This window comes from Drosophila persimilis, unplaced genomic scaffold, assembly GCF_003286085.1.
Source record: "Drosophila persimilis strain 14011-0111.01,24,50 unplaced genomic scaffold, DperRS2 tig00000606-arrow-arrow-pilon, whole genome shotgun sequence".
In the NCBI taxonomy this organism is placed as follows: Eukaryota; Metazoa; Arthropoda; class Insecta; order Diptera; family Drosophilidae; genus Drosophila; species Drosophila persimilis.
Window position 1 is genome coordinate 1,729,933 of NW_020825324.1, and position 26,077 is coordinate 1,756,009.

The window sequence follows — 26,077 nt, forward strand, 5'->3', positions numbered from 1 at the left end:
GTTGTCGACGCACAACAAACAACAGAAGCTAACAGCAAACAGAAGAGAAAGCAAAGCGAAGCAGCGGCAGTGAAACGCAAGAGAGCAAACGAACAGGTGCAAGTGGGCGGAAGATGGAAGGGAGGGAAGGAAAGACAAAGAGGAAAAACAAGTCAAGCGCCTTAAAATATGCAGCACTCGCATAGAGCGTCCTTAATTGCCACACCTTCGTCTATTTGCCAGCCTCCTGGCAATTTCTTGCTTCACTTACATTCTGCCTCCTAGTCCTCCTCCTGCCCGCTCTTTTTGCCTCTCCTGTCTGCGTGCCTCGCCATTCTTTCATGCCCAGCGGGCTAATAATCAGTTTGAGCTGCGTGCCTCGTGCCTCGTGCCCCCTGTCTCCTGCCGCCTTGGAGAAGCCTCCTGGACACAATTTCAAATGAAAACTAAACAAATTCCACGCTCGCCTGCTCTTCAATCAATCAAAAGCGAGCTTCAATCAATGACAAGGAACTCAGATACATTCTGCCAAAGCAGCTTAGGAAAGACCATGCCACTGCCACTTTCCGTGCCCCATGCCTACAGTTTTGTGGCATTAATTTCGAGCAATTGCAACTTAATGGAAAGCATTCAATTGTGCAAATTAATGCGGACGTCGACAGCATTCTGATTTCAGCAGCCTGCTCAGTACAAGCACTGTACAGGAATCCATCCAATGATCCCCATTCAGCCCCTGTTCGCAGCCGTAGCTGCCCCCATCCATATGCCCCATTCGGATGGTTGACTCCGATGTTTTAGTGCCTGTTAATTAATGCTTTTGATGAGCCAAACTAATGGAGAGCTCAGAGAGCCCTTGTAAACTGAGCACTTCAAAGGCCACAGCCTCTGATTTAAATTCAAATTCAAATGGCACTCATCTGTAGCATCTGAAAGGCACATTCACATCTTGTAATTAGAAATTAATATGAAATTTGCACATGCCCGAATTACACAAACTATTTCGTATATTCCACAGATATGATCCCAAAACATTAGTGGATTATGATTATGTTTTACAACATTCTCATTGGGCTTAAATCGGGCCGGGTTTCTGATTGGCTTTATCGGTGGTAAGCCCCAGAATCGGGGGTTTTTGTACGCTGAGAGGCATTGCCAGGGACAGGAAAGGCATCGTGTTACAGAGCCGAGGGGCACTGCTGCATGACGGATGATACATTTAAAACAAAGCTCAGTGCATTCAGTGGCTGGAGACCAAATGGAAGCTTAAATAAGGAATAAAGAAGTGAAAATCAAGATAACATTTTGTATAGTCATATTGTTGTTCCTCTCATGCACATATTAATCGTTGATTCTAATTCTAATTGTTAATTAAATTAATAGAAATGCATATACTAGAAACAATTGCTAAAACTTGATTTCTGTTTATTCGACAGATAAACCACAGGATATCGCCAAAGAGGCAAAAGGGTTCAAAAATCGCGGCCACCAAATGCAAGATGGTTCCGGACCAACCAGTAAAAATGCAGTCTGGGCCGCCGTTACCTTCGCAAAAAAGTACTATAGCCGGACAGACTGCGGACAGTTTTGCAACTGTTCCGTCCACGCACTCGTACGGCGGCATCCCGACTTCGTCCGGCACCAGCTACGTTTCTATTGGAATCTTGCCAGGGTTGGGCAGTATACCGACCGCCACGAGCGGGACGCTGCCATTGCTTCTGCCTACAACGAGTCCTTCGACCACAACCTTCAAAACGACCCCCTTGCTGCCGATGCCGTCGTTGGAAGACATCGAGGTGGCCAACCAGATTCAGACACAGATTCAGACACAGAGCCAGGGCCAAGCACTAGTGCAGCAGCAGCAGCAGCAGCATCAACAGCAGCAGCACCAGCAGCCGCCCGCGGGAATCCTTAAATACCCAAACCCTCTTCCACCTCCCAGCGTCAACTATATCGGAGAGCTAATGCCACTCCCACTCCCAATCCCACCCACCAGCACCCCCACCCCCACCACAACGATGAGCAGCGGCAACTGTGGGACCCTCAAGAGTACCGCCAAGCTGCTGCCGCTCCAGTTGATGGCCTCCGCCGGACCACCGCCCAACCATCCACCATCGATGTCGCTGCCACCAGCCTCAGCAGCAGCCTCGATCCAGGCGCAGGCCCAAGCCCAAGCCCAGGCGCAGGCGCAGGCGCAACAACAGCAACAGCAGCGTCATCGGAGGCGCCACGGCTGGTGCGGCTGCTTTGGATCGGGTGGCCGCAACACCAGACCAGTCGAGAAGACAACACCGCCTCCGCCGGGCTATACCACCAAGTCGAAGAAGCGCAAGCCCAAGTCGCAGACAGTCTGGTCGGCGCTGCTCACCAATCTGGGCATCTGCATGCTCCTTCTGGCCTACACATTGTTGGGTAAGTGTTTCCGTCTACGGAGGGGACTTTCGGCTCGATCAAAACTTAATCCAGAGGGATCTAAGGGCTTAGCCATGGAATGGCTGTAGAAGATATTTTTGCTTGGTGATTGGCAGGAGTCAAACTGTATCGTGTATCAGGAGTCATCATTCGTGTTCTGAGTGCTGATGAACGCCTACGAAACATTCTATACTATTGCGCCATAGCAGTCCAGAAAAAGGCAGAATTTTACAGAAGAATTTAACAGAAAACCCATAAATATATCTTTATCCTTGAAGTACTCTTTATTTAAACGAAAAGCATTGAATATACAATGAAAATACTTTGTGCACTTCACAGACAGTCTCAACTCTGAATCCGAAGCAAAAGCTGATCGATATTTTCTGGTCCTATATTCGTATTCGCATGTTGGAGGATATACTATAATAAGGATATACGCGTACAATAATAAGTACTACAAGAAGCATATATCATTCGTATTGGGGTGTTGTCTGTTGACTGCTCCTGCCATTTCGTTGTTTTCCTAATTAACGTGACTTCTTCTGTCGTTTTGCACGGCCGAGTGTGTGCCAGATACAGATACGGATACAGCTATGGCTGCAGAAACAGTTGCAGATACAGCCACTGCGATGGTGGATGCTTAATGTGTCTTGTCACAGAGTTCGACGTTTAAATTAACCAAAAACAGCAGGAAGAGTGGGTGGAACGCCGCCGCACGACAACGTGATAAATTTAATTAATCATTTTGTTACCCCCAGCCAATGCGGATGCGGATGTGTGGAGCATTGTGTGCGGATGCCGGCAAACAAATGTCAAAATGGCCGCCGCAGAGCCAAAAACTTATGTCTACCACGAGTGTGGCGAGTGTGCGTGTGTGTTCGAGTGGGTGAATGTTTCTCTCGTAGCATAGCATACTTTTGAGCGCTGTCATATTTATTAGAAAACCAAAAGGCGACATCAGCCGACAAACGCTTGACGCGCAGCTCCATCTCTGTCTTGGCGGCTTTGACTTCACCTCCCCCTGCTCTCGCCCCTCTTTCGAGCTCTCCTTCTTCGTTTCCGGATACTACTTCATCTCAGTCTTTTCCAGCGTCTTCGGCTGCTTCTTCGTCTCCTTCGTATCCTCTTTCCACTTTTGGTTCCTTCTGCCTCTTCGCTTCGTCCTTTCCTCTCTGTTGTCGCGCTCTAATGCTCTCCAACGGTGACGGCTGTTTTGACAAGAGCTTGAAATAGCGGCATAGAGAAAAAGGCGACATATGCCGTGTCCGGGTGTGCCCGTATGTGTGTGTGTCTGTGTGTGTGTGTGTGTGTGTGTGTGTGTGTTGGGGAAATACTTTAAACAAATCGGAAAATTTTCACTTATGTGTGTGTGTGTGCGACAGCTGGGCGGAAAAAGTTATCCCTTGTTCAGAGGAAATCATCAAAAATGACACAAACAATTATTCAACTTTTGGCTAGGCCGTGCGTGAGAGATGCGTCCGCCGGTGACGTCACATGACAGCTGCTCTCTCTCTCCCCCTCCCCCCCTCTGATGCTGCTTGTCCTGTACGGTGACATTTTTCCCTCTACTTCTCGGACGGATACTTGGCTTTTGGTCGAACCTTCAACATCAGCCTTCAACCCATTTGCCAGCCTTTTAATGCTTCAGCGAAAGTTTCCCAGAGGGAGAGCATCAAGAATGACAAGTCGCCAAGTCACTTGAGGGGGTCATATTTGTCGCTACCCTCTGAGCTGGAAGGAGGCCGCAGCCAGATAAAAATACGAATAGAAGACGCTTAAGGTGTATGGAAAATGGAACAGAATGAAAAGAAACCAAGACGGACAGAGAAGAGATCCTTGATTGAATATTCAACTGATATTTGATGAGTAATGGTTGAGATTATCGTGGGAAAGAAAGAGCTTCCTGGCTAGCAGCGGATGCGAGGCTTGTGGTTTGTATTCCTACCCTAGAATAATTGATAGAAAATAGCGATGCTTTTTTATAGCAGGGTAGCAGTTGGGGAACTCTTCTCCGCAGACCCCTGTGTCCATTTGGCATTCCCACTTCCCACTCGGTGCTCCACTCTCCGCATCCTTCCCGTTTGTATTATTTTTAACTTTGACATGTGTTAGAGCTCCCGCCGGGGACATATCGTCAGGAGTCATCATTCAGCATACATCGCCCCTACATCCGACATCATTTTCAGGCGCAAACTTTCCTCAAATGTTTGAGCAGGAAAAACTTTTCTAAACAAAAAAAAAACTTGACAAAATGTGTGCCACATCTGTGTGTGTGTCTGTGTGTGTGTGTGTGAATCAGTGTGAATCTCTGTGTGAATGATGTATGAATGTGTTTTTTAGTTGGCGATGCATTAACATTAAATGAGTGACAAGAATCAACACGAAAGGACCCCCAAAGGACAGGAATCGAGCATCGATTGGGGATACTGGGGGAACCCATGTCACCCATGATAGACCTAGACCCCTAACCCACCCACCCACCATCCCCTGCCCTGAAGAGGCGTGCCACACACCCACCCACACACACACACACACAGACAGACAATGAATGAGTGAGTGAGGCGTACGATTAGGTCCGACAACGTTTACTTCAGCTGTACCTTTAGTTTCTTCGAACTCTTATAAATATCCTGTGACACTTGTCTACTCGTCAACCACTAAGCCACTCGCTTACTCCACTACTTCTATGCCATTCCAGCCATTTTTTGGCATCTTTGGGGGCTCCGATTCATAAAGATTATTCCTCCTGTGCATTGCATGCAATAACCTCTTTAGAAGAATAAACATCATCAACGGAACAGGCAACAAGGCCGGGCCGCATAATCTTAAATCTATATTTTCTAATATTCATTTTGGCGAATATCAAGCATCTCTTTGCTGATAAAAATCTCGAAGAGAGTGCCCCTGTTTAAGGAGCAGAAGTGTGTTCCAATCAGTAACCGAAGAACACCTCAGAGACTACGCAGACGCCCGTCCCTTGCTCTCCTTTCGGGCCTTGGATAGGGTATCCATAACAGAAACTAATGAGATGCCGTTGCTCATATTTTTTGTTGCCGCCCGAAGCCTGAAGAGAATGGAGAGGGCAGGGGCAGGGGCAGGGACAGACCATGATGCTGCATTTGTGATAAAGATGATGATGATGCTAATGTTTTTGGCTTCCTTCCTTTTCGTTGCAGGCTCCTTCATATTTCTAACCATCGAGAACGAGGACTCGGCGCTGCTGCATCAGCAGCACACACTGGCAAGCACCAAGCGTAATCTTGCGGGGATTGGGACTGGCAGTGCTATAGGGAATGGCATTTATCAGCAGCAGCAGCAGTCGCCACACCAGCAAAGGTCGCCGCAGATGCACCACCAGCAGCAGCAGAAACAGAAGTTGCAGAAACAGCAGCAGCAGCAGCAGCAGGCAGGACAACGACATCATCGACCAGGACAACACACTGTGGACAATGACACGGTGGCGGCAGCAGTGGCTGCCGCCCAGGGATTGCTGCCAGGACATGGCGGTGGTACCTCCTCCTATGGCATGGCCCCACAGGGAGCATCATCGAATGACTTTGTTTATGGCGTGGATGTGGCAGACGAGGCAGAAATGCAGGAGAATGCTGGAGGAATGCCGCAGTTTGGACTCGGACTCGGACTGGGAATCTCGCCGGATACTTACGATGTGAGGCAGCGGACCATTGAGAATATCTGGGACATAACCGTATCGCTCAATATACTCTACAAGGAGAACTGGACAAAGTAAGTCGCAGTAGCAGCTTTCCCTCTTTTCCTTTTGGCACATTCTCACTCTCTGCCTCTGTTCGCCCGTACAGATTGGCAGCACTGGAAATAGCCAAGTTTCAGGACCAATTAATCAAGAGACTGAACGAGGATGTTATGCTGCAATTATCACACGAGGATATGGCCAACGCAGGCGTCGGGGCCGGTGGCGCCTCCGGCAGCGGCAACAATCCAGCCACGGAAGCCGTTCTACTTCACACCCACTTTTATCATCATCGTGCCGCAGGCGGAGGAGTGGTTCCCGGCGGCACTGGTGGCCCTCCGCACGAGTGGAATTTTGCCAAAGCGTTTTTGTATTCGCTGACCGTTTTGACCACAATTGGTAAGTGCCACATGGCCACCATGGATGGCCTTCTGCTTGCACACAGACAGACAGCGACAGTGGAGGGGGGAGAGACGGCGAGCGGGGTTTGCCCCGTCCTGAGAACGAGAGAGATAGAAACAATGGGTGGCTGTGCCTCTCTGGCTTCTGGTTTCTGGCTCTCGGCCATAAATTTGATGTTCCGTCCCGACGGAAATTTGTTTTACTTGAATGGCGAATGGTGCCTGCCCCAAAGTGTGGTGCTCTTGTGTTGCAGGATACGAAACGAACCAAAGGCCATATACGGGGCCCGAAAACGGAGTAGAGAAAGGGGTCAGGGGCTAGGGAATAGGGGTTATGGCCATAGCAAGAGGACATGACCCGCGTACACCTTTTGACACCATCGCATCAGTGCATTTGCGGGATGCAGTCCACTGTGATGAAGGGAATGCAGGCAGTCCGCACTGTTGCATCAAGGAATACTGCAGAGGATGCTGGAGAGAGGCTGATGATGATGATGATGGGGCCCAAAAAACTCCACTTATTAATGGATTGATGGTGCGGCCTCAAGCCTTATCGTTATCGATAGCTGCATAACGATTATTTATCGAGTGGAGACAAGCACCGTCGATTATCAGGCTGTGGCCTAAATAGTTTTTGGAGCTCTTTCGTTTCGCTTACTCTGAATTCCAGGCTCTTTTTTTATGCTCTAAAAGTTATTGCCACAATTTGTTGCTTCGCTCGTTTCGTATCCAAAATGCAATCGATACTCGCTCAAAGCTCGTTTCATTACGAGCTCCCAAGCTGCCTGACTGCCTACCTTTCTCGTTGGCCCCAAAGAAAGAACACAACAAAAACTAATTCGATAAGACTTCAATCGACAGAAGATTTTTATCAATTTTTTTCAATTGGCATTTTGTCAGAGGCAACAACACCCACCTCTTGGCAGGACCCTGTATCATTGTTCCACATGCCCCCAAAACGGTAGCCTGATTTTGTCTGATTTTAAATATTGGGTCTTTTGTTCGGGGGGAAACTTTTAAGCTCCCTTCTAGCATCCCAGCCCTGGTAACCAGTTGTCATTTTCCCAGGAAAAATACATACATATGCATTCTTCTTCCATTGCCGAATGCTGCCGTGTGCGTTTTTCTCTGTCCTATCTATCTCTCTCTATCAATTGTCCCTCTCTCTTTTACTCACACATGTACATATATATGAGCGGTAATTCTGTAGGCCCGAGATAAAAAAAAGAAACCCCAAGCCGAAAGTCAAATATTGATAGAGAAAAACAACAAACGAGGCTATTTGCTTAGACCCCCAATCCCAAGCCCCACCCCCACACACTCATACACAAATAAGCACACATAAACACACACACACACACACACACACACACACACACATAGGGTATGTTCTATGTAAAGATAGATACAATACATCGACACGACTTTCCACTTGTGAAAATCATATAAAATAAAATTTGCAAAAATTTTGTGCTGATCTTGGCCAAAAAAGTTGCTGCCCCCGAAAAAGGCCAGAAAGCAAATATAGGACTAGGGTCCTCCAGGTTCCAGGACCTTCACTTTTCACCACCCAACCACCCTCCCGCCCCTTGTCCATTGCCAGAGCACATCATTACCCACACTGGCACACCACAGCCTCCTCATCTGCTCTGTGCCTCCACATTTATGTACTTTTCTACTGCATTTTCCATTTTCCACTTACTCTCCTTTTGTTTAAGGGCATTTTGATCTGGACAAGTATTTGGGAACGAAACGGAAGAGGGTTTCTGGTGTTTAGTTTCCGCTTCCAAAAAGGGGAGTCTCCATACTTTGAAGTTGATGCAAATTTATTCACTGCCTATAAAGTAGCTCTGTTGGGGGAAATCTTTGAACTGGGAAGACTTTTTAATAGTTGAGCCCTTCATAAATCTATGAAGAAGATTACAGCATAGGTGGTGTTTGTCATGCAGCAGTGCCCCTCGGTCGGTGGCGTTTCTGCCTGGTATCTCATAATAGTTAGTATTTCCTTATTATTAACCTATTAAGGTTTACAGTAGATTTTATCATACAAATTCCTATTTGGCGGGAAATAATTTTAAATTGTAGGTTTTAATATATAGGTTAGGTATAGGTAGGGTATCCTATGGTTGGGGTTCCGTAAATCTGGACTTCGTTTCTTTCTCCTGTTTCTCTCTTTTCGGTTCCTGTTCCTTTCCGTGAGAGCATAAAAAAAAGCTCTAATGTAGGCAAATATAGGGAATGGTAGGCGGTGGACGCCGGATAGGGTCTAGGCCATGGGTCTAGGGCGTGGGAGTCCTATGGGCGGGGCGGGGGCGCGGCGTGGGAAGGCTGTTTGCAATTGCGTTAGTCAGCAGACTGTTGGGGTGGACATTTGTATTAACATGACATCCTGCTTTCCTGCTTTCCTGCTTTCCTGCCTTCCTGCCGACTCGCACTGGCCCTTGTCCTCGTCCTTTTCATCGTCCTTGTCCTTGTCCTTGCTTATGATTATTATTATTGTTTTCTGTGGGTTGTGTATTTTTCCAACCACGAGGGGCTTCATTGTTCTCTCTCTGGCCACCAGGCACCCCAACACAATATGATTATGATTATTGGTCCAGCTTCTGGCCAAAGGACCACTAAGCCACTTCACTGCAGTATCCGATACCAAATACCCTGTACTCGTTCATAGACAGCATGTGATGGTTTGCTGCATGACATGGAACTTCATTGAGTAAAAAAATGTTTTTATTTGTTGTATAGATCTCTCCTTCTTTCGACCAAAACCTCCTCATGGAGAATGAATATTTTTAGGGAGAAGAGAGCCTGAGGAGGAATCAACCATCGATGTTTATGCTGGACTCTAGCATAAATTTGAATTATTTTCATTGAAATGCAATCAATGGCTAATAGAATCATTCTTTTGAAAACTTAGAAGCACTGGAAATTTGTTTTCCACTATGTTTGCAGTAAACAAACCTTTCAAAGCCCCCAAACATAAGCCTAAAGCTAGGCCAGTCTTGAAACCAGGGTACCAACCTGTCCCATACTCAACGACAGGCTCCAGGCTCAGACTATTTTCTAGCCGTGGAGTTGCTATGATTGTCTTGGGCATAAATGCGAATTTATAGGCATCCTCTGACGCTGCTGATGCAATAAATAGGGCCCCCGGAACGTGGCCAATCCCCTGGACAGCAATAAGACAAGTAATTTAGTTGCAAAATAATTTTAAATTTCATTTTCCATTTTCACACACACACACACACACATATATATATATATATACAGACACACAGGGCATTCCCATTTCCATTTCCACATCCACTATCATCAATTGCGCATCTCCAAGGCGATTCGGTTTTATGCCCCTTCGCCGTTCGCCATTCGGGGGCGTTATGTGTGCGAGGAGGCATATCGATACGAGTGCGAGTAGGAGTAAGGAATCTCCCCGTCTCGGTGGAGGACCCCCCATGACCCCACTGAGAAGCAGATTAGGACTAGTGGTTTATGGGGGAAGAGGGGTGGGGGGAAGCGTTTATTTAAGGTGGGGTGGTAATGGTATTTACTCGCCTGCACGCATATTCGATAAATAATTCACTTGCCTATCGGCTTAGCTTCATGGTTATTGTCCGCACACTCGCATTCGGTGCGATTTATATACGTTTGCCTAATCGATCGATGGCGCCCTCCCCCGCCCATCCATCCGATAGATTCCTATCGCTGGTACCCCAATTGATCTTTGTTTGTGTGTGTGAAGCAGATATTCATAATGGGAACAAATGTGGGGCCGGGCTTCCATTGAAATTCGATTCACAGTATGGTAATAGCAGAGCACTTGGGCTCCGATTGTCGCCTCGATTGTGCGCTCGATAAGCTGCGCAATACATTCTGTAGATGCTTTAAACGTAGAGATACTATAAATAGTTAGGCACGTAAGATAGAAGATTATGGAATGTATCAATTAGTGTATCCTTAGACACCCCCAATGATACAGGAAATTACAAGAAAAATATCTACCATCTATTGACAATCCTTAAGAGATCTGTGGATGATGCTTTTTGAAAATGCTAAAACTTGAAGAAATACTGCCCTTTTATATTGAAAATATACTGCAAATCGTTGAGAGTTCTTCAATGTTTGGAGCTACTATGAAATGATTGGTATTTGAACAAATTTTAATTCAAGTTTCATGAGTTTCACAGTTATTCCACCATTCAAATTCGTATATTTCTTGGGCTTACATTTTTGAGATATAAGCTTAATAATAATAAAAAGGTAAGCAGATAAATGTTAAGGCTCGCTATGGATATAGTGATATATGTGGATGTATTCAATATGTATTCACATAATTCACTTGCGAGCTCCTAATGGACCTGGCCATCGAATCACAAATCACTCGATGGACTGCATTTGGCCTACAGCAATGGGCCCCCAAAACGGCAATGCCTCATCCTGGCCTACATTCTGTATTGGCGGGGTAGCAAAGCGATGGCTATTAGCGGGTTCTTCGGACGCAAACACACAAAAAACCGGACGAGCGATGAAAATCATTCAACCCGAAAACGCATGGCCACACCCCTACATACGTAATACGTGTGTGTGTGTGTGTGTGTGTGTGTGTGTGTGCTGTGCTGTCTGTCAATATTGAAATCTTTCAATATCTTTCAATAAAATATGTAGATGCTGTTCCACACACAGACACAAACCCTGCCACAGACACTCTGCTCCCAAAGAGGCAAGCAAATTGACAGTGCGCCAGCTGAATTTCACAGCCCCCCAGAGTCGGAGTCGGGTCAATGGCAATATTATTAGCCCACACCCATGCTGGCATCGGCATTGGCTCCGGCATTGATGGGATGGGATCGGATCGGATGGGATGGGATGGGATGGGGAAGGTCTTTTGTTGCCACACTTCCTCTCGGAACCCAACCTCTTCACTCCCTGCTCTTCGGCTCCCCAGCACCGTGGTTCAAATAAATCAGCAAAATGTTGCCAAAAATCTTTGCCACTTTTGATTTATTCCCCCCCATCATACAATGGATCACTGTGCTGGGAAGGACGAGGAAGGAACAGGGCTTGGGGGCAATGGATGCTGGAGCTGTCGTCTGCTTTGTGACACATTGACATTTTGGCTCTTTAGAGAGGACTTGAGGGGCTGGTTGGGCATGGGGGCTGTGTGTGTGTTGGGGGGCTGGGATTTCATTTAAATTTGCTGTCAACGCAATTACATGGTAACCAGGGTCTCTCACCAAATCCGCTTCCTCTTTCAGCTACAGTTCCCAAAAATGTTCTGCAGGTTCTCTCCATCTCGGTCTCTCTCTCTCCACTGCCGGATGTGAGAGTGACAGGACCTCCAGGCGTGTGCTCGTGTGGTCTTATCCACATGTGATTTTCCCGCACCGCCTTCGATTGATTCGATTCATTGAGGGGTGGAGACGGTGGCGGGGTCACGCCCCGCCACCCGGCATTTGGTCCATAAAAAACTCAAAGACACTCCCAATGAAACCGATAAATAAACACAAATATCCAAAAATATAAGCCCAGCTTCCATCGGGGGTCGAAGCTTTTGATACCCTTGCAGATTCCTTGGCTGCACAATACATTCGCTGTTTAAATTTCCCATAATCGAAAGGCCATCACTCGAAGCCATTCCCCACGAGGGATTCTGGGATTTATTGGTTAATTTGATCAAAAAAATCTGGAATTATAAAAAACATTATATTCTGAAAAAAGAAATAGTCCCAGTCTCTTAAGGAAATCAACGATTTTTAGCTCCTACATCAGCTACATTCTACACTTTTACTTCTTTGCAAAAACATAATATCCCGTCTAAAAGAGGAAACAATAAAATTGAGAAATTTTCGAAATTTATGCATCAGACACCTGACGACGACGACAACGACGATTGTGTGTGAGAGTGTGTGTGCTTCCGCCTGCTCAAGAGCCACCCACATTCCGAGAACCAAACCTAAAACCATGCCCCTCTCCAGGGAATTGCCTGCCTTAAGCTTGTTAAGAATTTTTATTGCCTTTGCCGGAGAGGAATTAAGATTGAGATGGAGAGGCAATGGCAATGGCGATGGCACGAAGAGGGTTACGGTTCATTTGGGTAATGTCGATAAGTCGCATCTCCCACGGGAGCCATTCAAATTGACATTCTGGCTAATGAATGTGTGGTAAAAAGCGATAGGAATGCTTTAATCGGCAAGCGGGAAATTCTTTCGAATAAAATGCCGATGCTAATGCAAATTATACAATACTAAAGCTTGTATTTTCTCACATAGAACCTAAACTATAGATTTTATACGACAAATAGCTTCACTTAACTATCAGCCTACTTTGTGAATTTTTTTGTGAATAGTTTTACTGCGAGAGATGTGTAGCATGAAAAGGTTCAAGACTTTAATACTGCCCATTCGAATTTTTGGGGACAGTTCTAAACGCTCGGCTCTGTCTGGCAGGGTCTGCACAGCTCAACTGTGAACTGATATTGAAGCAATCTGTTAACCCTTTTTTGCCATCTCTATTTGCTCCGCGATGTGATCAACATTGAGGAGCAGAGGAGCCCCCACTGCTTTCTTAATTGCCTGCAGTCATTGTTTCATGGGAGGAGACTATTCGGCACCAAGACGAAATGGTCAGTATGGAGCTTGAAGCTGCGCGTCATCAACTACGGTCTGAGCAGGTGAGCCCTGCAGGGCCACTTGGCCCCCTTCTGCGGGGCAGCTGCAGCTGTAAGCCCCTGCAATGGACGAGAGTCGAGGTCCAGGCCTGTGGCTACGCCGAATTGTGGCACAATCCATCAGTGACAGCTCCCGTATGTAGCCGTATGTGAACCTTGGCACATCGGGCGTACAAATGCCAGTGGCCGTAGGACAGCGGAGCAATCAGAATGTAGTCGATGATGCACCGCGTTTCGCGCTCCATCTCGACCAGTTCGTCGTACCTGTAGACCCCCGTCCTCGATCAAGAGCTGTGGAATCTGCTTGTTGGTCATTTCGCGGGTCAGATAGATGTCCACGATCTTTACAGCCAAATAGAGGGTCTCGAGGTTAAGCGCGAAGATGTCCACGGTGCAGTGCGAAACCCGGAACCTGGAAACCAGTTCTGGCGCCAGTTTGTACGAGCCTGTGCTTTGTAGTCAGCTTTAGTCCTGCCGCAGGTTGTCCTTTAGTGTTGCTATTAGTGGCGCTGCTTGGTCCTTGGCCTGCTTCTGACACTGTTTCGGGTTAGTTCACTTGCAACGATTTAATTTTCTCTTGCCGGAGACAAGGCGGGCCTAGTGGTGGCAAAAACCGGGTGAGTCTGGTCGGAATACTCGATTATTTGTGCGCTTTTCTGCCTATCGGCGAGACTATCACCACTAATAACAGATGGCGGTGAAAAACGGCTATTAGCCATTCCCAGAACTATTTACCAAGAAACAACCCACACCACTTTGACTAGAAGTATCCCAACACACATCTAATTGTATTTGTTTCCCCTTTTTTAGGCTATGGCAACATTGCGCCACGCACCACTCTGGGCAGGATCGTGACTTTGGTTTACGCACTTTTCGGCATTCCCTTGACCCTGGTATATTTGAGCAGCACCGGCAGCATCCTGGCCAAGATCGCCAGGGAGGTGTTCTCGAAGGCTCTGTGCTGCTGCCTGTGCTCGAACTGCGGCTACTGTTGCTACGACGAGAAGCGGATGGCGGAGAAGGAGCGGCGCATGCGGCGGAAGCGGCAGCAGGAGGAGCTACGCAAGCAGCAGGCGGCAATGCAGGAACCGTACTACGTGAGGGATGTCTACCATACCACGCCCGAGAAGCAGGCGGAGGCAGAGGCCGCTGGGGGCGGTGCCCCGCCGGCGACGGTGGCCTCGGTGTCCAACTCCTCGGGCGGACTGTCGGGCATTAGTGTTGGCGGTGTCGGTGGCGGCGGCGGCGTTGCTGGCGGTCCCCCCACATCCCTGCCGAACGACATTGACTCGCTGAGCGCCAGCGAGTCGCGCGGCTCCATGCACGGCCTGAGCATCATGGCCCCCATCCTCCTCTGCTTCTCGATGATGATCATCTATATTGTGTTTGGTGCCGCGGTGCTGTACCGTCTGGAAAATTGGCCCATCGTCGATGGCATCTACTTCTGTTTCATGAGCCTCTCTACCATCGGATTCGGAGACATGCTGCCGGGACTGCGGCGGGAGTCGAACACCACCACCTGGTTCTGTTCGGTGTACATCATGTCCGGCATGACCCTCACGGCCATGTGCTTCAACGTCATCCACGAGGAGATTGTCCATCGCATTCGCATTGTTGTCGACTTCAAGAAAACCGATTTGGCTAACTCTAGCACCGGCTTGCCCCCAGGCGGACCTGTAATCGTCGCTGGCGCTGGCTCCGGTGGCTCCATGATGGACCTGGGACCCGATGATGCTGGCCAGTACTATGTCCCGGCCTCCTCCTGACATTACGAGAGACGGGCGCATCTCTATCAGCGCAATCCCACCGAAGAGACCCTGGTAACAGGTGAGTGGCCACAGTCTTAGATTCCAAATAGATCTGGGTCGATCCTTTCGTTTTCTTTCAGACACACCCACATCGCTAGTGCTGAAGGACTATGTTAATCACGAGCTGGTACCCATCCTGACCATGGACCCGAACGGGGCCCCACGATTGGCCCCTGCCCCCGCCTACACGCCCACGGTGACCTCCTGCGAGGTGACCACGCCCAGCAACAGCTGCATCGCCCATGGCAGCGACTCGGCCCTGGGCTACTCCTCACTGAACAGCCCGCTGCTGGATGTCCTCAATACACCCACAACATCACAGGCGGCCGCCTCGGGCGTGTACACCCTCACCGAGGAGACGGAGATTGAGCTGCAAGAGACGCAGGTGGATAGGATCTAGATCTAGCGATCCCAAGGCCGCAAAGCCAACGAAAGAAAGTATTAGACGAAAATTCAGTATTTTAGAGAGAGCGCGAGACACAGGTCCCTAGACATAGTCTTAGACATAGTCCCTGGGTTGAGAGAATGTCGATGTCGAATGTAAAATGTGTGTTGGACTATTTTTTTGTTTTTTTTGGATGTTTGTATGTCTAAATTTATAAGGAATTTCCCCCGTGTAATTGGCATCTACCGCTGGAACAGCGGAGATCATAGATCATAAGCAGAACTATCAATGTATTGTATATAGGCATTGGGTCGAAGGAAGATACATTTCCATAGCTCCTAAGCAGATGATACTAAAAAAATACAAAAATACAAAAAAGAACTAGTCAATGTTAGGGGCACTGCAAAAAGGCCCAGGCAAAAACAAAACCCAAAAACCAATAAGAATTAAGATAAACGTTATACTACAAGTAAATACAAAATCAGATACAATAGGATTTGGCCAGAGGTGCTCTCTCAGTGGTTCAGATCATGATTGCCCCGATCCCGATCTAAGCTTATCCTTGGGTATTCAAATATCAATATTATGCATTACAAGAAAATATCATTTTCATGGAAAGTTGATACTGAACGAGTGTTGATATTGTTAAACGATCCAAACGATATGCAAATCTGATCTGTGCACTGATTTGATCTGATATGTGAATGGCAGAAGCATATAGTAGGTGGTTAAGTGCTTCAAATTACTTATTACTCGAACCTCTATCTTAAAGAACAGAAGTTTGACCGAATAGATTCCATTGTTGATTGAAAAGTAAGAAGTGTCAAGCGTCTATCAGTGGGATCCGGCACAAATCAAGGCTGCTGTCTGGTGGTTTGGCCAGTGCTCAAAACAATCCCATCACCCCAAAAAGCAGAGCCGAGCAACAGAGATGGAGAGAAAGCACCCTCTCGCCCTCTCTCCTTCTTTCTCATTCAATCTTCGCTCTGGTGAAAGCTTTCCCCAAACATTTCCAACTGCAATTAAATATAGTATATAAATATATAGGTATGATTAATAGAGAAATTCGTCTTTTATATGTATGTATGTATGTACTCGTAAGCAGAAACACACAATTACACATATGCAATATCCAGAACAGAACCCATACATATACATATACCTTATCGACAAAAAAAAAAACAAAAGGCCCACACACATATTTTATACGTAACTCAAGCTTAGTAAAATTAAATAAATAAATGTACTAAATAAATGATATAAATATACAAAATATATATATATACATATATGTATATATATAATAGTTATATCTATGGGTAAATGGATGATTTTTTTTTGTAATTGCAATAAGCAGAAACCCAAATGAAAGTAAAGTAAAGAAATTAAGTAAACTATGCATACATATTATCAGTGGATTCAAATTCATAAATTTAAATAAAAATAAACGTTTAAAAACTACAACAGAAATTATAGTAAACCAAGTCATACAGAAAAGGAAAACAAAAAACAGAAAACTTGAAAAACTTTGTAAATGTTTAAGTAAATGTATATTTGTGACAACTGCAGCAGCAAAATAAACTCAATAAAAAGCGTTAAGTGCAGCCGTGTTTGAATTGGTCGCGAAACTACTTCGTTGCAAGCATAGTGCTGTAAGGTGCGTTTAGGATGGTGCTGTTATGCGCATGCTGTTAAGAACAGATTTTCGACTGTTTATCCTTACAGCAACCTAACAAGATTATGTTATTCAGTACTGTAACGATATAATTGCTTCTGTTATACTCTCTGTTATCATCTTCAAGAGTTCTGAATACATAGACATACATATGTACCTTTAGTTGTTACATCAATCTAACATGTTTCTGTTATTCACTACTGAAACGAATCGATGCAATTTCTACGTGGGCGCAACAGCTCTCTTATGAATTTATTGGGCTGTTAGGCGCATCACTGAGGACTTAACAGTAACACAAAATTACCAATATTATTAAATTGGCAGACTATTAATTTTTAAATTTTAGTAAATATTACCTATTGGAAGCAAAGTAATTTTTCATTTTATTTTCCTCCCATCTTCGCAATAGGTATTGTACGCTAGTCAACACTTGATTGGCAGCCATATTAAATTAACCGTTAAAGTTGAATTAATTTTTAGCGTGGCTTTTTCACACTTGTTGTTCGTTTAATTGTTGCAGCGCCATGAACTGGTCGCTGATTATTTCCATTTTGATCAGTTGCCTGCAGGGCGGACATAGTGCCTTCGACGAAGACTGCCCCACGCTGGCCGACGGCGACAGCCTGTCGCAGACACAGCTACTGGACCGCCTAACGCACGGCTGCCGATACGACCGTCTGGAGCGGCCCATCACCTACACTGAGACGGGCACACGCCTCCCGGTGGACGTCTACATGCGAGCCTACATCTACTTCATGCAGAACCTGGAGGCCCACGATCTGCAGTTCAAGATCTACGCCCTGCTGCAGTTGCGCTACCTGGACCCGCGCCTGAACTTTCGTAACGTCAGCCCCAAGCGGCGGCAGCCCATCCTGGGGGAGCAGCAGCTGCGCGACTCTCTCTGGATGCCGCACATCTTTTTGGCCAACGAGCGTGACTCCAGCATTCTGGGTGGGTAGGCTGCATGTGCATATCGCCCATTTATTGGGCAATTAATACAATTAATCCTCTCTCGAACTTAAGGCACCACGGAGAAGGATATTCTCACTTCCATTTCGCCGGACGGGACTGTCATCGTCTCGAACCGCATCAAGGCCACGCTCTACTGCTGGCTGAACCTGAAGAAGTTCCCCTTTGACGAGCAGGACTGCTCTACTGTGCTCGAGAGTTGGATGTACAATACCTCGGAGCTGGTACTCCACTGGGAGCAGAAGCGACCCATCACCTACGATCCGGCCTTGCACCTTACCGAGTTTCTGCTGCAGCGCTCCTGGTCTAACGAGACGGTGATCAATGCGGATCTCAGTGATTTGCGGCATGGCGCCTTTGCCGGTAACTACAGCTCGCTTAGCTTCACCGTCCACCTGACGCGCGTGGTGGGCTTCTACTTGATGGACTACTTCTTTCCCTCGATGCTGATTGTGGCCATATCATGGGTGTCCTTCTGGCTGCAGGCGGATCAGGCTCCGCCAAGGATAACGCTTGGAACAAGCACCATGCTGACCTTCATAACGCTGGCCTCGGCGCAGGGTGAGCTCATTGACGGGGCTGTTCCTGCCCCAAGAGGAATCTCATCTGATACCATTGTTCTATTCGTTGACAGGCAAAACGCTACCCAAAGTGAGCTACATCAAGGTTTCGGAGGTGTGGTTCCTCGGCTGCACTATCTTTATTTTCGGTAGCATGGTGGAGTTTGCTTTTGTGAACACCATCTGGCGCCGCAAGCAGAATGTGCCCGTCAAGAAACTCAACAGCAAGCACATTCTTAAGTCTACTCTGTCGCCCCATCTACTGCGTCGCCGCAGTCACGCCCGGTCCCGCTCCTTCTCGGGAATGGCGCGCCAGCCGGACACCAGTTCGCTGGCCGGGGCTGGCTTCAACAACTATCTGACCGTAAATTTACCCATCACCACGATCACAGAGGGTCAGGTGTTGGGCCAAATGCGGGAAGGCTTTAAAAGCGAGAAGCGGAAGACCAGCGGACAGGCAATGAGCGCCTCTGGCCAGAAATTGGATATATCCTTTGTGGAGAGCGCCTTTGCTGGACCACCACTAGGTGGAGGCCTTGCACCGGGGCAGTCAGCGGCCGCCGTCAGCGAAACGGCCAACTCTCAGATGTACAACAACAATCGATCCGAGGGGGTTGGCATGGGCGCTGGAGCGGAGGAGATGGATTTTACTGGATGGACAACGCTGACATCTCAGGAGATTGCCATGTGGATCGATAGTCGTGCTCGTTTGGTATTCCCTGTGGCCTTCCTGGTGTTCAACATGTTCTTCTGGACATTTGTCTACTGCATTTGATGGTTTAAATCTATTTTAAATTTATTCTAAAAGTTCTGTTTGTTCCATAACATTTTTGTTTTTTTTTATGTACTTTTCAAGTGTTTGTGTACTTAAAATACTTTATATTTGTGCTTCCTTGTGCCTTGTTTATATCAATATATTTTGTATAATCGCTTCTTATTGCTAACCTAAAATATATTTTAAACAGTTCAAACTGCGCGCCCAGCTGTTGCGCATTCGCTTGGAGTGTTGGGAAACGAGTGGAAACAGGTCTCTGGGGCGTTATTGAGACAAGGCCGACACTATACAAAATCATGTGTGTTAGAGCAGCACCACTATATCACAAAATATATGATATTCATTTTTTTTCTTTTCACCCACATACACACACATACAGCGAAACAATAACATCGGGCCCAAAAAAAACGTTCGTTCGCTCGGCGACGTCGGAGACCAAACTTCGTCGTGAATTGTAAATGAAAAAAAATACAAAAAAGGAATAAGAGTGCTGCCTTTTTTTATTTTTTGGTTGTTTTCTGTGATTGTAACCCCTGTGCCGAAAAGGAAACAAATTAAGCAACAAAAAGACGGAGCAAACTCAAAAGCAACAACAAAAACAGTGGCATGTGCAAGTGCAAGGCAATCATAAACAACGGTAAAGGGAAGAAGTGAGAGAAGTAAAAGCAAGAGCAATAAGAAGAGCAGCTAGCAAGCTTGCCATTGTTTTTATGAAAAAAAAAACCCACAACGGAATTATTGTTATATCGAGTTATATGTATTTCTTGGATCGCAACGATCACTCACTTTTTTTAAGAGGAAAATTTAAAAGCAATAACAATTTTGTTTTGAAAGAAAACAAATATCAGAACAGTAAAGTAAATAAATGCGAGCCGGTAACTTTAGTTGACGTCTTCCTTGTCCCTCTTCTTCGCGCAACGAAAGCAACAACAAAAGCAGCAAGAGCTAGAGTGAGAGAACCAAATCTGTGATTGCACGTTGTCCTGCTCCCGCCCACACCTTTCCCATCAAGCTGGAAGAGCCGGAGGAGCAGCAGCGTCATGGACACCATCTGTAGACTCTGCTTTCAAACAGCAACGGTAAGTGTTTCCTGGGAGCGAAGAGAGTAAAATTAGAAATTATTAAATTTTAAGTATTGATTTTCACTGCTTGCAAAGATGTGGGGGAATGTTTATGGGGAGTTTAAACAATTGAATTTTTTCTCTGCCGGCAACCGCTGCTACTGCGGCACTGCTTTGCTGCTGTTTATGGTTGGGCATTGGGTGGGGGTTGAAAAGCGCGCGCAGTGCTTTCCGCATGCGTCTCTCATCCACAGCCAAATATTTTGATCGCTCGCACACATATGTATGTACATACCACACTTGCATACATACATACATACACATATGCGACCCCAAAAACCTATTGCCGAACATATTTATTTTTAGACACAAAAAAAGTTGTTCAAGCCGACAACTTGAAAAAATATTATTTTTACATTTTGCTTGCGCACTGCCTGCGCTGGCCTGCTTACTTTTCACTTTGACTCCTTTTCACCTCTCTGCCTACCTCTGTTCCACTGTCCCCACACGTCGCGCTCTTCCACCGACAATCGCACATAAAGAAATACAGGGACAGCGGCACAGGGGTAACAAAAAAAATGTATGAAACAATATCCAATATGAATCTGGCTATCAAGCAAATGTTGCAACAACAGCATAAAACCCCTAGCTCCGCTTCCAAACAAACCCCATTTTTAGTGATTTCAGGTTGTACGCCTCTGCACTCTCGACGTTGGCAGAGTCAAAACAAAACACAAAAAGCAAAAGAATAACAAAATGAAGAAGAAAGAAAATGAAATAACATGAAATGAAAACAGCAACAAAATTACTTGCGCAAAGTATATTAAATATAAGGTGAGGCAGTTCCGCTATACTGCTGAACATTTGTTTACGCTCTAGTGAAATTCCTTACCTTCTTATTACTATACCTTGAACTTTTGCTGCCAGCGCACGATGTGCATGTGTGTATGCGTATGTTTATCATCTTGCTTGATATTTTTTGTAGGGTGGGGAGCAAATGTGTTGGTGCCTGGCTGGTTAGGTGGGCTGAGAGGGATACAATAAATAAAACGTATTATGATTATTACATTTTTGTTTTTATCAAAGCGAAAAGAAAAAGCCAAAACGCACTTTCCATTTTGGTCCAATTGGATACTCATCTATTTCTCTCCCCTCCTTTTTTAATTTACAGTTATTCCAAGTGCCCGGCTATAGCATACCCACGTGCGTACGCTGCTCCGAACAGCTGACAAACAATTCAAACTTCCATCAAGCAGTGCGGGGGGCAGAAGGCGGATCGGCTGTTTCCGTATCTGCGGCCGTTGCAGCAGCCGCCGCCGCCGCCGTCGCATCGTCATCGACGTCCAGTGATAGCGACGTTGCTGCAGTGGCGCAGCAGCTGACCAACGGCAGTAATGCTGCTGCCGTCGCAGTGCTGCAGCTACACCAGCAGCAGCAGCATCAACAGCAACAACAAATGCAATCATCGAGCTCTTCCGAGAATCTACAATCGCAGGACGATTCTGAAGATGTAAGTTTATGCTGATAAAAGCGAGACGGATAGAAATGGTTCTTTTTGAATGTGACAGTGTTGACAAACGTAATCCTACCACACACACACACACACACACATGGGACTCCTACTGCACTTGCCCAAGGTGTATTAATGTAAGGTGAAGCATTCCGACCGAATACCGTTCCGAACGTAAACTATATTTTTCCATATACCCTTATTCGTCGCTTGATACAAAGATATTGAGAGAGATCGATCAAAAAAATAGGTAACTCAGAACAGCGGGAATTCCTCACCTTACGTAGATACACCTTGCACTTGACTGTTTATTATTATGTTTTTTCGTTGTTGTTTTCTTTCCTCTTTACACATAGCTGCACATGCTACTCCCACACACACACACAAACAAGAATCAGCGGCAGCACATAAATATCCTCACACATGTACACACATATATACATACATATAGAAATACTTGTGTACATTTGCTTGCACATTCGTCGCTTCGGCTCCTTCTTTTGCTTCTCTTCTTCACCCACTTCTTATTTTTCCCCGTTTCTTTGCTCGTTCTTGTGCCTTTCTTTTTCCACCATGCAACTGAGCTCTGCAGATTTTTTTTTGGCAATATCCGCCATACGAATGCTCTACGAATACATCTCCCGTGATGGAGATATATTGTGAAAAAAATCATTTATCAATTGTAATTTGTTCAAATATGGATTTTTTCATCCGAGTGTAAGAAGTTTCAGTTAAATGAAATGGTTCCCCTGTAAGATATTACCGCTCGCCAGTACAAGAGCAATCGAGTGGAGTGTCATTCGCATAGTGAGGGTATTCACTGTTCGACTTGCTGTACACTTGGCTGCTCATTTTCTTGTTTTCCTTTATATTTATATTTATACACATATATATATGGTTATTTTTTTCTTCTTTTTTTCATTAATATCTGCGCTCTGTCGATGCCAGCGTCGACGCTCAGCGTTTTCTGTGCGCGCTGTGTGTAAATCTAAGGCGGAAAAAGTTCATTTTTCGATTGACGCTTTCGGTGTGCGGGTGTGTGGCATGCAATGCGTGGCATGCAGCGACACAAAATCAAGCAGAAAAAAAAAATACAATTATAGACTTGCAACAGGGAAAACAATTAGAAATAAACAAACTGAATTTGCACGGGGACTTGCAGTCCATATTTTTGGCCGCCAGCTTGTTGAGCGTGAGTTCTGTGTGTTTGTGTGGGTGTGTGTGTGTGAGAGGGAGTGCAACAGTGTTTGCAAAAATTTACAGTTATAACTCCCCCCACCCTCACTCCATCGTACCCGTGTTCCCCTCCCACGCAATCACTTGCTCACTGCTTATGTGCGTCTTTTTTTCTCTTTCTCGCTCTTGCCCGCGTCACAGGTGGATCTGATATTCAATGAGGAGGGGTCCTGTCCCCTTTGCAATAAGACGTTCTCGCGCAAATCCTCGCTGATGACGCACATACGGAACCACTCGGCGGAGCGTAAATTTGTTTGCACATACTGCAACAAAGGTAAGTGTGTCTTATGCCGCCTACCACTCTTAATACCGATTCGACTCCTCTTTCTGTGACACAAAGGCTTCACCCAGGCGGCCAATCTGCGGAATCATGAACGTATCCACACGAACGATCGTCCGTACCAGTGCGTCGATTGTGGCAAGACCTTCACACAGATCACGAACCTAAATAATCATCGGCGCCTGCACACCGGCGAGCGGCCCTTTGTCTGCAATGAGCCCGAATGCGGGCGCAGCTTCGCCCAGGTAAGCATCCATATCCATATCCTCATCCCATATGCATTTGAATCCCATTCTAAAACCCCTTCAATTGCTGCAGGTGACCAACCTCAACAATCACATGAAGTCACACCACAAGGTGCAACAATACTGCTGCAACGTATGCAACAAGAAGTTCACTCAGGTCACCTCACTGAACCAGCACCTGCAGGCGCATGCCGGTGTCAGCGGCTACTTCTGTCCGCGTTGTCCCGATAAGAACTTTAAGCTGCAGTCACAGTTGCACACGCACATGAAATCGCACGGCCTGGCCTTCCCCTACGAGTGCAGCAAGTGCGACGAGAAGTTCCTGCAGCAGGCTCACCTCGACCAGCACCTGAAGATGCACGACGAGTTCAAGTTCAAGTGCGACATCTGTCCCAGCAGCTTCAACCAAGAGTCGCTGCTGAAGAAGCATGTGCAGCGGCATGTCGAGGGTCGGTATCTCAGTTGTCCAGTGGCCAACTGTACGGAATCGTTCGCCGTACGCCAGCACCTGTCCAAGCATTTGCTCACAAATCACTCCCATCACGAGCTACCGCCACCGAAGCGCTCCAAAAAGACGGTAACGCTGCAGTCGCCACAACAGCCACTGGCGATGATCGGCCAGCCGCTTTCTCTGCAGCACACGACGGGGCAGCGTAAGTATTAGTTACCTGCTAGAATCTCAACATGCTCAAGGACTCTCTTTGCTACTATTTTTTCTGTAGGTGGACGACCGCCGAAAAATAAGAACAAAACGACCGGCACCTTGGCCGCCACGGCTATTAAGATTGAGATCAATGAGCCGCTACACAGCCAGCATATCATCAGCAGTGCCAGTGGGCTTTCCATCCAACAGCAGATCAACCAGCACATGCAACAGCAGGCGCAACAGCAGGCTCAGCAGCAACATCAGCAACAGCAGCAGCATCTACATCTGTCCATGGGCCAGGCGGTCAAGGCGCGGTTCATACCCACCAAGTAGATAATGTTCAGTCTCTCTCTCTCTTAGCCCTCCTGCACAGTCCTCGCAGTTGCTTGAACTCCGCTAGTAGCTAGCGCCATAGCCCGAATACATATCCTCCCCAGTTTGCTATAAATCAATCCATATGTAAAAGATACATAGATACAAGATTTGTGAGTCCGGCGGCAAGCTGCTGGTTCGGTTTGGTGTCTGTCTCCCAACCGCTGCCCAACCAAAGCAATAGAAAAGCCAAAATGCATCACAAGACAGGAACAAAAAACAAAATCGCATAAATGCCACCTACCTTCGGCAGGCCGAAGTTCAAATACCCTTTGCAGTAAAATCAATGAGATGATGAGAGAAATCTGTCCTAAGCCACAGTTCCGGCATAGTGTCATACCGAAGACATAGCTCATGAACTGCCTCCTTTCTGGAGGACTTTTGTCGTTTGAAAGCGTCATATCCCCGCTCGGAGATATATCGCTTTAAATGTCTCCGCCGTTTAACAAACGACATATCTCCGCGCAGAGCTAGGACGTTTTCCGACGACATGTCGTCGGAGATATTGTCGCTGCCCCCACAGTTCCATATAGCCATTTCATTTGGCTTTGCAAATTGTAATTCTTTGATAAAGATGGGAGATGGATGTGTATCCTTGAGTGCTAGTAACTCACTCTGTAAAAGTTCTTATGGCTCATGGCCGCCCCCCTCTTCTGCAAAAGGGTATTTTCAAGCAGCATTGACAGCATCGGAGATCAACAGACAGGACAAAACGGACTTCAAGCACGAAAAAGAACAGGGGGAAAACCAGTCTATACAAATCGAATTGACATTTAAATTGTAATTTTAATGCAAAAACACGAACACACACACACACACACACAGACAGAAACCAATTACCTAAAATGAATAGTAATTATGCAAAAAAAGAAAAAAAAAACAATATTTGATTAAATTTGGGATCTATTTATGTTGTAAGCATTAGTTTAAGTGTTTTTATTTTTTTTTTTTTAATAAATACATTAAAATAAACAAAAGAACCTGAATGAAGAAGAGCAAATGTGTAGATGTGTGCCTGCAGTTTGTTGGGACACCCTTGGATCCCCCCCCCCCCCCCCCCCCCGCGACATTGAGGTCACGATGATGCGTAGGAGTATATTGACCTTTTAAGGAAAACACGTTGACGCACAAACAGACACTGAATCGTTCCGCAATGACGCACTTTTTGGAAACGCACCTACGTCAGGCTGCAGCCTGTCATCAACAGTCTTGACGAACGGTGCGCTCCGCCCCCTCCCTTGTGTGGGGAGCAATACATATCGTATAGTATAAGCATAAGAAATGTAACAGCGCTCGTCATGGCGCCCCCTTGTGCTGATTGCAGAGCTACGATTATATATATCTTCGTTCTGCATCCACTTTTGAAGACACTTTTTGCAGTAGGAACCATTTGCAA

General features: G+C 46.3%; 3 protein-coding genes across 4 annotated transcripts in view; all 3 read left to right on the forward strand.

The window, feature by feature from the left end:
* The window catches only part of LOC6597277, a 42,535-nt gene extending 27,421 nt beyond the window's left edge, over window positions 1-15,114 (forward strand). The window contains exons 3-7 of the mRNA XM_026990750.1: window positions 1,413-2,388; window positions 5,565-6,132; window positions 6,207-6,496; window positions 13,970-14,986; window positions 15,048-15,114. Of these exons, the coding sequence (XP_026846551.1) occupies window positions 1,476-2,388; window positions 5,565-6,132; window positions 6,207-6,496; window positions 13,970-14,925 (2,727 nt within the window). The 5' untranslated portion in view covers window positions 1,413-1,475 and the 3' untranslated portion in view covers window positions 14,926-14,986; window positions 15,048-15,114. The remainder of the gene's footprint in view (window positions 1-1,412; window positions 2,389-5,564; window positions 6,133-6,206; window positions 6,497-13,969; window positions 14,987-15,047) is intronic.
* Window positions 15,115-17,422: 2,308 nt separating this feature from the next.
* On the forward strand, window positions 17,423-19,493 carry LOC6597278 (glycine receptor subunit alpha-4). The gene is made up of 4 exons (XM_002022529.2): window positions 17,423-17,436; window positions 17,548-17,978; window positions 18,051-18,557; window positions 18,631-19,493. Exons 2-4 carry the CDS (start codon window positions 17,552-17,554, stop codon window positions 19,329-19,331), a joined length of 1,635 nt encoding a protein of 544 aa, XP_002022565.1. The 5' UTR covers window positions 17,423-17,436; window positions 17,548-17,551; the 3' UTR covers window positions 19,332-19,493.
* A 270-nt stretch (window positions 19,494-19,763) lies between these two features.
* LOC6597279 (gastrula zinc finger protein XlCGF8.2DB) lies at window positions 19,764-25,544 on the forward strand. 2 transcript variants are annotated; one of them, XM_002022530.2, is made up of 6 exons: window positions 19,764-20,410; window positions 21,564-21,902; window positions 23,280-23,412; window positions 23,479-23,663; window positions 23,737-24,316; window positions 24,386-25,544. In XM_002022530.2, exons 1-6 carry the CDS (start codon window positions 20,372-20,374, stop codon window positions 24,640-24,642), a joined length of 1,533 nt encoding a protein of 510 aa, XP_002022566.1. In that variant the 5' UTR covers window positions 19,764-20,371; the 3' UTR covers window positions 24,643-25,544. The 2 variants fall into 2 exon arrangements, with proteins under 2 accessions (XP_002022566.1, XP_026846493.1); XM_026990692.1 differs by lacking the exons at window positions 19,764-20,410; window positions 21,564-21,902 and adding an exon at window positions 22,914-23,094 and having other exon boundaries at window positions 24,386-25,543.
* Window positions 25,545-26,077: the final 533 nt, after the last annotated feature.

Bases quoted from the DNA above. Each gene is read 5' to 3' on its own strand.
- LOC6597278 (XM_002022529.2), top strand. From the start codon at position 17,552: ATGAACTGGTCGCTGATTATTTCCATTTTGATCAGTTGCCTGCAGGGC. The intron at 17,979-18,050 runs GTGGGTAGGCTG...CTCGAACTTAAG, and splicing joins GCGTGACTCCAGCATTCTGG to GCACCACGGAGAAGGATATT. The intron at 18,558-18,630 runs GTGAGCTCATTG...ATTCGTTGACAG, and splicing joins AACGCTGGCCTCGGCGCAGG to GCAAAACGCTACCCAAAGTG.
- LOC6597279 (XM_002022530.2), top strand. From the start codon at position 20,372: ATGGACACCATCTGTAGACTCTGCTTTCAAACAGCAACG. The intron at 21,903-23,279 runs GTAAGTTTATGC...CCCGCGTCACAG, and splicing joins CGCAGGACGATTCTGAAGAT to GTGGATCTGATATTCAATGA. The intron at 24,317-24,385 runs GTAAGTATTAGT...TTTTTTCTGTAG, and splicing joins GCAGCACACGACGGGGCAGC to GTGGACGACCGCCGAAAAAT.